The 11,980-nt window shown below is 34.6% G+C and overlaps 1 protein-coding gene across 1 annotated transcript in view; it reads right to left on the reverse strand.

The window, feature by feature from the left end:
• Positions 1-11,777, reverse strand: part of LOC145260466 (cysteine-rich with EGF-like domain protein 2) — a 75,996-nt gene extending 64,219 nt beyond the window's left edge. Inside the window, exon 1 of the mRNA XM_080118544.1 lies at positions 11,146-11,777. Within this exon, the coding sequence (XP_079974670.1) occupies positions 11,146-11,316 (171 nt within the window). The 5' untranslated portion in view covers positions 11,317-11,777. The remainder of the gene's footprint in view (positions 1-11,145) is intronic.
• Positions 11,778-11,980: the final 203 nt, after the last annotated feature.

Below are 11,980 nucleotides of genomic sequence, written 5' to 3' on the forward strand. Positions count from 1 at the left end.
GTCCCCCCCCCCCACCTTTGACCAATCTATCTTCTGCTACAAGATATCTGTCATGCTGAATTCTATATCACCCTTGGCATGCTATACTAAAAATAACTTTCCTTTTGACTTTCTTTCCTTTCTCCCTTCCCTGATAATTAGACATTTGCTCAGAATATAAGTAAGATTTCATTTTTCCTTTCATTTAATTAGAATGGGGGGGGGGGGTCCTAGGCAGCTTAAAAAAAAAACACACACACACACACAACTTACCGTTTATTTTTAAAATCTATTTTTTAATTTTTATTTTAATTCCAATCTTAAAATAACAGATTTAACCTGTTTTAAATTCCCATTTTCTTCATTTTATCATATTTTAGCTAACGGGTATATCCATTTGGAACAATCAGATTTTACCTTATAAAAGAACATCATTTTTCAGATCTTACACCACCAAAACTGAGACAATAAATCTATCGAACAGAATTGGAATTTACTTTCAATGGGGAAATCTTCAACCAATCTGGAACCTAATAACATTGCCCCATTCTATTCAAGGATTATTATTCTATTTGAATACCAAAATCTTATATCCTTTTTATTTTCTTTCTTTATGTCCCTTAAAAAGATTTAATCTTTAATATATTTTCTATGTTTGTGCTGAATAACAAAATTATATTTAATATTTTGTTAATGACTTTCCTCTGGGGAGATGAGCTATCATGGATTAAGGAAATTACTTTGAATATTGTATTCTTTGTTCAAATAATAAATTTGTTTTGTAAAAAAATTATATTTTTGTGAATGAAATTTAAAAACTTATATATACACACACACACTAAAGAGGTTTCTCCTTTATTGACTTGATAATGTAATAAAGGTTCTATATAACTATCTTCTTAACTTATTCTATAAAACACACACACACGTGATGGTGCTACTAGAAAAAAAAAAAAAAAAAAACTTGATGCTGCGTTTCTTACAAACAGCTACAAAATGACAACTGGCTTTCACAAACCGAAACATTTAAAATTTAAAAATACCAATAAGACGTGTCTAAATGTTTTTAATACATTCTTCAGAGATATTCTTTGATTTAATTTTTGTTTTATTAAAAAAGAAAATCTATTTAACAAAAACTGAATTTCATTTCTTTACGTTCTAATATATTTCAGTTATTTTACGGACCCAATCAATAATTGCCCCCAGACAGTATTGAGATTTTCCTTCAATTCTATCTTTAAATTGTACAAAATTTTTCACCGTTCTTGAAATTTATTTGAATGTTCTAACATATCGATTTTTGTAACACAAACATTGAATTTTATTTCAACAAATTTATTGAGTCGCTCAAGAAAGTTCACATCTAACACTAATACCATGTATCTTGGATAATTTTTTTTTTTAGATGAGCATTGAGACTTTGTATTTTAATTATTCAAACTACTGTTCTCATCATGATTATGATTTTCACAAAATTCATTTTGTACGTGTATATTTTGTAACTGATTTTTTTTTTTAGGTGAGGACTTTTAATGAAAATCACTCCAGATAAAGCAGTTAAACAAATCAAACCTATTACTAATAAAAAAAATAAAAAATAAAAATTCCGATCATAAAAACAGCAATTCTTCCACCTTTGTCAGAAACATTATTCATAGAATGTGAGGACTAAAGCCAGAGTTACAAGGTTGTCGGAAACAAATTAAATATCCACTTTTAACTCATTTAAAGTATTAATAATTTGTACTGTTTAATCGATGTGGTACAATAATCAGTTCTAAGTGACTGTCTTCTGGTAGTTGTAGGTTCAATCCTTACTAGAGGCAATAATAACTATGCCTCTGTTCAGTCTCAAAAGACAAAGGATACCCACTGTAGGGGCAGCTGCGTGTGTAATTGTGAGGCAAGGGTTACACAATCCCTAACCACGCCTCTCCTGAATCGGCACTGTTTGAGTCCAGTGGCAAGGAGAAGTCTAAGACAACTGGAGATAAGTGAAGAGCAGATACAGCACCTGAAAGCCCAAACTCGTCACCCATTTAGTAATGGCCAGGTTCAACGTTGCTTAATTTCAGTCATCCAGCGGGAACTGGTATGTCAACATGATTATGCTGTATACTACAATAACTAAGAAGAATATAATTAACATTTCTTTCTACGTGGTCATGATTTCTCAGTGGATTTAATAAAAGTGTTAAATTCTGTATGGTTTTCTAATTTCAACAAAGTAAAAAAAATTTTTTTTAAATGCGCTTCAAGGTATGAGGTTACATACATCGGCAAAAATGTAAAAGTAACAACCAATAAGGGAACAGAAGTTTGAATAATACAGAGTGCCATGCATTTGTAAATTGATCGAACCCAATATTCAGCTGCCAAAAATCGTCTGATCTACTGAGAGCGAACACATCTTTACTGTTCTAAAGGACACGGATTTCCCATTCACTCTCGGACACCAATGGTAAGTGAATGAAGTTGAAACCTATTATTGATTAAGCATGAAATTTCCATGAACCCAGTGAGCAATAAATAACATTTTCATGCTGGGCATGATTTCCATCTGATTTTCATTCGACTGTTTATCTTAACACAAAGAAATGGTCATTAAAAGACGAAATAGGACACTTAATTTACTTAAATTAGTTTCAGATGACGATTTTAATAAAGAATGGCCAGTGATTTTATTGATTTCTAATTTTTCTTTTATACATAAAAGTCCTGTGCATAAGTTGAAGTTAATTGAGAGTTACAAGTCACTTTTTTCTTTTCGCCTTAGCAGATCATTAACAAGTGTTGCAGAGTCAAAGCGAGGTGTAGGTTTGAGAAAAAAAGTCGGGTTTTGTAAAAATGCATAGCTCTGGATTATTTTCATTGTCGAAGATTCGGAAAACAGTTTGAATATTGAAATACTTTAAAATGAGGAATTGGAGTAGTTTTTTGGGGTTTTTTTTTAAACTTTAGGAGTCAAAGTCGGACCTTATACGTTCAGACTCCACAACCCTGCCATTAACATTAGCCAAAATGTTAAAATCATTTTATTTTCAGAAAATTTAAACATTTCAATAAAGTTTTTTAGATTTTATTGGACGAGGAGAACATAAACATGTATTAACCCCCCCAAGTCTGGGATGGCAGCCAAGAATCCAAGCAGACAAGTCAGTGAATATTCTCCTTCCCCAACTTTAAAAAAGTCCAAATTAAAATTATAATTCCAAGAAATTAAATGGCACTCAAAATGCGATTTGGTTCATTCGTAAGAATTTAGATACCAGGGTCGGAAAGTGGGATTGAGAAGTCAATGACCCTCCCCCCATCCCCCAGGAACACTGACCTGGGAAACCCTGTTGGCATTCCCCGGTGAGAGCGCCTTAGGCGATTAGCAATAAACTTATCCTTTCTCAAAAAGAGAAGGCAAGGCCCGGGAGGGTGGACCTAGAACTGCACAGAACTAAACTTCCACCGCAAAATCAACATGCACTGGATTATTGCAGGAATGACCTAATTTCTATTGATGTCGGAGGCTCAGAATAAAAATCCCTAAGAGACATCCATTTTATTCTTTTTTTTTTGGGGGGGGGGGTAGAATGAATTAATAGCTAGTTGCAAAAAACATTACCGTAACGAAATCATAGTTTTATAAGAATTTGGTTTAACTGGGATTAAAAATAAAATTTAATTCATTTTTAGGTTTCCGTCGCAGTTTTATCGTCTGCTATTTGTTTGTGCCTGACATCCATAAACAGCAAGGAAAACGTTTTACTTTCCTTTATTTACAACTTGAAAATTTATACATGTAAAAAAAAAAAAAAACTAGCATATTTTGTTCAGATTTCATGAACTGAACGTTCAAAAATCAAATCAAAAAATGCAACAGCCTTGGAAAAAAAAAAAGGTTAAAATATATTAACAAAACAGCTGACACGTAAAATAAATATTTGTTATTTTTTTTTTATTTTTTTTTTTTTTCATAGATATCAATACATTATCAAGGCCAAGAGGCCACTCAAGGATAAGGGTTAAAGAGTGTACAGTAGAAATTGGACAATATAATAATCATTAGTAATGAAAATTTGTTAAATTTGATAACTTATATGGAACGGCTCATCAAGAACTTATTTACGTTAGACTTGAAGACAACCATATTGTAGTCAGCCGGAAAGCAGGAAAACGGAAGACAATTCCACAGGCGTGCAGTTCTAAGAAAAAAGCTTTGTTCATGGAATCTACGTTTAGGTTTAGGCACAGATAAAGAGTGGGGGGAATTATTGATAGTGTTTACAGCTAGACGAATGTTTCTTGTGAAAGTTTTGCGAGGGGGGACCATAGATTGAAGCTCAGTCGAACACTTTCCATAAAAATAACGATACATCAGAGACAAACTCGCAACATCTCTTCTGTGAGATAGAGGTTGCAAGGAAGAGAAAAGGACATCTCCTACGAGGCTACGAAGTCTATTTTGAACTCTATCAAGGCAGGACAAGTCCTTGCTAGCAGCTCCTGCCCAGATGTGGCAACAGTATTCCATCCTTGGATGTACCTGGCTCTTATATAGATAGAGAATTGCATCAGCAGTGAGATATCTACTGGATCGATAGAAAGATCCCACCATTTTTCCAGCGGCCTTGGCAACAGATTTGATGTACGTGTTCCATTTAAGACCAGGAGTAATGGTCAAGCCCAGAAGCTTGTCAAAACTTGAAGCCTCCTGAAGACGAGAGCCATTCATTTCAATTGATGCCAGATGGGGATCAGAATGTTGATGATGTAAAGAGAGAAGCTTGGTTTTAGATGCATTAAAAGTAACCAGCCACTCCTTTCCCCATTGTACTACATGCTCAAGATCAGAGGAGAGAGAATTGGAGAGAACTTGGTCGTTTACTGTCTTAGATGTGCTACCATAAATGGTAGTGTCGTCAGCATAAATGTCTACAAATGATGTAAGGATGTGATTTGGAAGATCATTAATGTAGATCAGGAAAAGAATTGGGCCCAGGATGGACCCCTGAGGGACACCGGCATTAATACTGTGAGCTTCTGATTTTTGCCTCTCAACTACTACTCTTATGAACCTATCAGAAAGAAATGATTTAATAATTGAGAAGACATTTCCAGCTATACCATAGCTAGAGATCTTATGAAGTAAACCTTTATGCCATACCCTATCAAAGGCCTTAGATATGTCAAGAGCAATTGCCCTAGAAAGGTTGCCTCCGTCAAGAGATTTGCTAATCCTATGAGATATAACTGTAAGCACATCTGCTGTAGATCTAGCAGAATGGAAACCATATTGAGTGTCACTAAGAAGGTAATTTTTGTTGAGATGGTTGATTACTTCTGTATTTAACACAGATTCCAGCAACTTACTCATGACGCACAGGAGACTTATTGGCATGTACTGAGAGGGGGATGAGCAATCACCTGAATTCTTAAATACAGGGCATACTGATGAAATTTTCCAGGGAGATGGGAAACTATTCTCCTTAAGACAACGTTTAAATAGTTTTGTAAGTATGGGCGCTAGTTCAGGTTGAAGTTTTTTGAGTACTATAATTGGAATACCGTCCGGGCCAGTTGCTTTACTGGAATCAAGGTTTTTGATTAGCTTGGCAACATCACGTACAGATATACGTATATCACAGTGTGTTTTCAGATACAGGAGGAAATATTGGGGGTTGGCGACCTTGATCGCAAAGGTAGAATTAGCTGCAAAGTTCTTGACAAAGAGTTTACATTAAATATATCATTTCTTAAATATGACATTCGTTGATAATCATTATTTTACAGTTTTAAGTTAAAATTTCATGTCAGACAGTAATAATAATAAACACCCCCTAATCTCCCATGTTAAGAACGGCTTTCGTGGTTGGGGGGGGGTTATTCCGAAAGCCATTCTTAACATGGGGAGATTGGGGATCTTTATTTTACGCTGGGTACTCTCATAAAAAAATTATTTTGGGAGTTTGTATTGTACACAGATTCGAAAAAGTTGTCAAAAAACAAAAAAAAACAAATATATAACAAATAAATGTTACCAAAGGCAAGAGGAGTTACTTTTCTACCTAACTAACTGGATAATTTTTTTTTTAGTGTTTTTATTTAATATAACACGTTTATTCAGCTCGAAAAACAGTGTTTACTGATGCATTGGAAAATTTAAAATGGCGCCCGACTCTCTTTGACACGGTAAGTTTGGGAAAAGGGGTTATAAATAAATTTAAAAAAAAAACTAAACAAAATACGGTTAGAAACTCACTCAATATATATTACGGTGACATAGGCTGACATATATTCGGTGGGTTTTTAACAGTATTTTGTATATATTTTTTTAATTTTTAACTCATTTTCCCAAACTTACCGTGTTAAACAGAGAATCCGGCGCCATTTTAAATTTTCCACTATATCGGTAAACACTATGTTTTTCGAACTGAATAAACATTTTACATTAAATAAAAACACCTCTTAGTTTTTACACGTTCACAGGTCGATGTAGTGCTTTCTGCCCTATATCCTTGGAGAATTTCTCTCCCAGTGCTAACATTAGCACTTAAAGAAGTGCACAAAGCTTGCACTTTCACACAGGATAGACTCCTGTCCTTTAACCACTGGCTATTGTCAGAACTACATGACCCGAGTAATATCTCCCAGTCATGATTAAGTTCCTCATTATTCTGACAAAGTTGCGGGGAATAACTACATATGTGAGTTTTCAAACTCAAATTTTTAGAGGGTAAAACAATTCCAACATCCCATGGAAATCCCTCCATAAATTTCACAATATTCATGCCCACGCTTAACAAGTCGTGAACACGAGTGGTATCATTCATGATACCTGGGAATCTCACTCCCAATACATTTTTCTTTAAAATACTACTGGCAAACTGCCCGCCAGAAAAATCAAACTTCAGCGCTTGACTACGCAGATCCTCGGAAGTGGCACTTACAACACTGCTTTCAGACAGTGATGCAACATTTTCCAAGCCAAACTTGCCAGCACTCAGCAAACAGTTTTCAGAGTCTGGACGTTCGGGCTTAGTAGTCAGTAACTCACCAAGCATCTCCTTAATGGTTTTGAATATCACAGTGTTACACAAGGAATCACACTCCACACCATCTGCCAACCTCGAAAGAATGAATCGAACCTGGGACAAGAACACTACAACATTAACAGCATCCGCTTCTACTATCATAAAATAAGGCTTGGGAAATTCCTTCTGCAACCGCAATAAATCCAAGACGACGATAATCTTCCCTAAATAAAACTTTCATTTCCTTACAAGGAATCCGGAAGAACGAGTAACCAACATCGTGCAGCGTTTTTTTTTTTTCAAAAATATGGAATAAATCCAAACAAATACAAAAAATAGGCGTTCAAAAATTATACACAAAAAAATGCACACACAAAGGTTACAAAGGTATTCGCATAAATTTCCTTCCTCATAGCACAAACAAAACAAGACCAATGCAGTATATTGAGCAGTGAAACTATCAAGGGGTACAATCCCCAGTTACAAATTAAAAGGGTCACTATGGCTTAAAATTAAAATTAAGTGAATTTAAAATTCAAACTTCTATATGGAAGTTAATAGACTAGAAAATGAACATTTAACACTTTTTATAGCAATATCCTCACTGAAATGTAACAGAGGAAAAAAGTGGGAAGAGAGTTTAAATATACAACTACGTCGGGGGACGGTACATGCCACTATGTCACATGTGTATGTTTGAAAGAATCCAAATCACCAAATGCAAATACAGGCTAAGAAAGAAAAAGGGGACTTGTATTTTCAAATTCTTAGAATAACACAGGCCGCAAAGCAAATGGGTATGGACTCGCTATTGAAAATTATAAATATCTTCAACGTATAAGAAATCCTTTTCTACAATAAAATACGAAAGTAGTCGCACACATGCGAATTCAACAAGTTTTAGGTAAAGTAGACTTCAACATAATACAATATCTGAAATAATATTGTCCGGTTAATTCACAACCCAGAGACGTTTAACACATGTGAGAGAACGCACGTGTTCACTACAAATTAAGATAGGGTATATACTCATTCCCTTTTTATATATATATATATATATATATATATATATATATATATATATATTGGGGATAAATACCAACATATAACTAACACCGGTTTCGGACACAGCATCTCTATTTACTAGGTTCCCCACGAGAGTATAGTTAGATAAAAGTCGTTTCTTAAAGTGGGGAAAATCCAGCTTCCAAAAACTATCAAACACGCCTAATTAGGATGAGAAATAAAATTACCTCAGTTTAGTAGGATTTCTTATTCGCAGACTAGGGACAGAAAATAACAGTCACCTTAACTCAATGGTGATAGTAGTCGTCGAATGTTTTAAGGAGAGCGTTAACAGACGCGCTAAGTTACAAGTGGGAAGGGAAAGCATCAATAAGACAGGTGTTGTGGACGAGGAAATAACAGAAACGTGTCTCGAAATAGAAGGGGAGGACACGCATCGTATAATAAATAACAGAAACGTGTCTCGAAATAGAAGGGGGGGACACGCGTCGTATCATACAAGGCGTATAGTAACTTAGTTCGCTAAATTATTCGAAATAACAGACCACTTAGTTTGAAAAGTATTCTGAAATAAGGGATATGAATTCGCAAAATGCCTTCAAATAAAAGCAGTAAACTTATAAAATGTTTCTAAATAAGGGAAAATAAATTTGGAAAATTCCTTTAACTAATGGAAGAAATTCACAGTAGTCGAACGGATCTAAGTGACGTTGATAGTGTCAGGTAGCGGAGGTAACAGAAATTTCAAGAGGTTAAATTCAATCCTAACTTGAAAGAAAACGAATTAAATCGTATCTCGATTAGAAAAAGGTACACTTAATATTCAAAGTGTCCCAAATAAGGGACAAAAATTTGCTAAATGTATTTAATAGAGGAAAAATATTTGCAAAATGCATTTAATATAGGGATAAAGCTTGCAAAATGCATTTACCGAAAGAGAATTAACGTATCTCGATGAAAAAAGGAATACACTTTACTTTCAAAATGTTCCAAAAAAGGGAATAATAAATTTGCAAAATGCATTTAATATGGGGACAAAATTTGCCTAATGCTTTCAAATAAAAGCAGAAATTTTCCAACTACTTTCACATAAAGGAAGAAAAATTTGCAAAATGTCGGAATTTTATCTTGCTTCCAGATAAATTCGACGCTAAAGTAACTAACCTGAAAACAAAAAAAAAATGACAGCATGGAATAAAAAGGGGGGGGGGTAAAGAATAAAATATAAAGGTCTTGCTTTGAAACGAAGAAGAGATTTTATTTACAATAATAAGTGGCAAATTTTTCCCTTTGCGGGCATTAAACTTATGAAACGCCAAGGTAACATGTAATAAAAAAAAATAACACTGGTTCTTATAATGAAGATGTTGCATCCATTAACGAATACAATAATAAGATTAAAAAATAGTATCTCCTAATCACACTCGCATATGAAATAAATTTTAGGAACGTACTCACAAATTGAAAGCCAGTCAGGTACATGCCTTTTTCTTTTTTTTTTGTCTAAAGTCCTTTTAGAATTTTCTCTCCCTCCATGTTTGCGTGCAAACCGTAGACACACAGATGGATTTCAGAAGCACGACCACATCACTTGTCTGGGTTCTTTTTTTTTTTTTTACCGGGTTTTCTTCTTTGTAGGAGATTCCTTGTCCCGTAAAATAAGGTATTTTCTTTAAAATAATTTCACTCCTTCTAAAATACGTGCAAAACCGTAGTCACATAGTTTTCATAAGTATGTCTCGTCACATATCCGGGTATTCTTGCCGGGGTTTTCTTCTTTGAAGGAGGCTCATCGAAATTCCATTTTCAGTGTGGGGCAATGAATCAAACGCCCAATCTCCACATCCGTGGAATTTCAAAAGAGGGCGAAATACGCGCTGGTAGGCTCATGACGTCATCACGGAGCTAGCATTTCCCTTTTCTTAAATTAAAGGGAGTTTCATACAAATCCAAAATATACGAAACTAAAAATCATAAAGGATACGAAATACAGAAAATCATATATAAGAACCAGATAAAAAATAATAAATATAAACGGGGGGGGTGCACCATTATTGGTACAAAAAAAATTCCAACATTAGTGGATAAACTCTCACTGTCGAAAAACTGCCTGTGCGTGACATACACGCACACATACAGTGTACGTACATAGACATAGTGATGGGACAAGAAAGAGAATGTAGCAACCCTAGTTGAAGTCTGTGTACCTAATGATTAGGGCTACGACAATAGCATATTCTTTTCCTTGTTTTGATTCTCAGGTATGTATCCATTGATATCTTATGTTGGTACTCATGCAGAGAGTAATCCGTGCTGAAATAACAACGTTATTATATAAAAAGTCATTCTTAACATGGGGAGGGGAAGGTGTTTTATACCTATTCTGTACTTTAACCTTACAATTGAATAATAAAAAAAAAAATCATAAAACTTTAAACGTGGAAATAACATTTTAAAAAATAGCGCGGACGGACCAGACCACTCTCTGCATTAGCACTCTTATGTTTTTATGTAGAGTAGAGTGATATGTATGTGTTTTTGGTTGCTTAATTGTGTCTACCTGTGTCGGACATATACCCGAAAGTCACAACAATGAAAAGAATATGCTGTTGTCATAACCCTACTAATGATGTTCCTTTAAAACAGCTGAAAGGGAGAAGATAACGAAATACCAAGGTCTTAAGACATGAAAAGAATCTAGAATCTTAAGATCTCCGTCATTCCAGTAATTATAGGAGGAACCGGGCCCCAGAAAAAGAATTTAAAGAACTACCTGGTGAATATACCCGGCGAAACAAATGCAAGAGAAATGTAAACAACTGCATTAAAGAGACAGTTAGATTCTTAAAGATCTCTCGGTTGGAGTGTCTGAAATAGCGGGTGAATTACTTGGCACCCAGTAGGATGCCCTATCTCCAGAAAAAACAAAAAAAAAAACACACGAGGTTACGACACGCCGTAGACTGGCAGATTCGAAAGTGATTTTGAAGCCTTTAAATTGGCAGATAGAAAGAATTAACATTTATAAGTAAACAAAAATCGAGGATTACAGTTCGTATGTGTTCTTAAAAATAATAAATGATACTAAAATGAAATATTGGTCAATACTCACGTCTCTGTATCGATCTTCAATTTTTCGACACGCTTCACATTTTTTAATCATAGGATCTTCTTCCTCCTCTTTTTCCGCCCGGACCAAAGGGTTGCCCAATAATAAAATAACAAAAATTACCACAGCTGCCGATGGAAGATACCTACTTATTAAGTTACTTATATAATACATGATTAAGCCGACGATATCACAAGTACTGTAAAAAGGGGGAGAACTTTCTGAAAATCCGAGAATTCTTTGTAAATTAAAAAAGTAAACGTGTCTTCATCCACAATAACAAATGTGGAATTTTTCAATGACTAGAAAGAGCGAATCCAAAAATATTTGGGAGGTAGGGTAGCGTATTAACAAAAATAATAACCACCGATATCTACAAGGGGGATCGCATATATTTGAGTGGTTTTTGTAATATTTTTAAGTTCTTGCTACACACAACAGACCCTCTTTGGTGGGAATTACGTTGTAAGAAAGACACGCATATTATTCTATCTAGAAGAATGGTTGGAGAAGTGTGAAAGTCGCCCGGTTTAGCGACATGACTTTTACTAGGGTAAGGCAGTTCACATGTGTCTTTTCTGCGTGTAGTGGAACATTACCGGGAATCAACCAATCAGCGACTGCCACGAACCCCAAGTGGTGATGTGTAAAAACAGGAGTCAACTTCTGATTTGACGGTTTATGGATCGTCGGTCAGAAAGGGTTTGTGTGAGTGATTAATAAAATAAATAGAAAAATAAATAAAATAATACAATGATAATTTTCTTTTCACTTTTATTTTTAATTTTATTTCAAAGTCAAGAAATTTAAAACTACGAAAAACAAAATAAAAATGTTT

This window comes from Euprymna scolopes, chromosome 36 (assembly GCF_053919585.1).
Source record: "Euprymna scolopes isolate OS-2025 chromosome 36, ASM5391958v1, whole genome shotgun sequence".
Classification (NCBI taxonomy): domain Eukaryota; kingdom Metazoa; phylum Mollusca; class Cephalopoda; order Sepiida; family Sepiolidae; genus Euprymna; species Euprymna scolopes.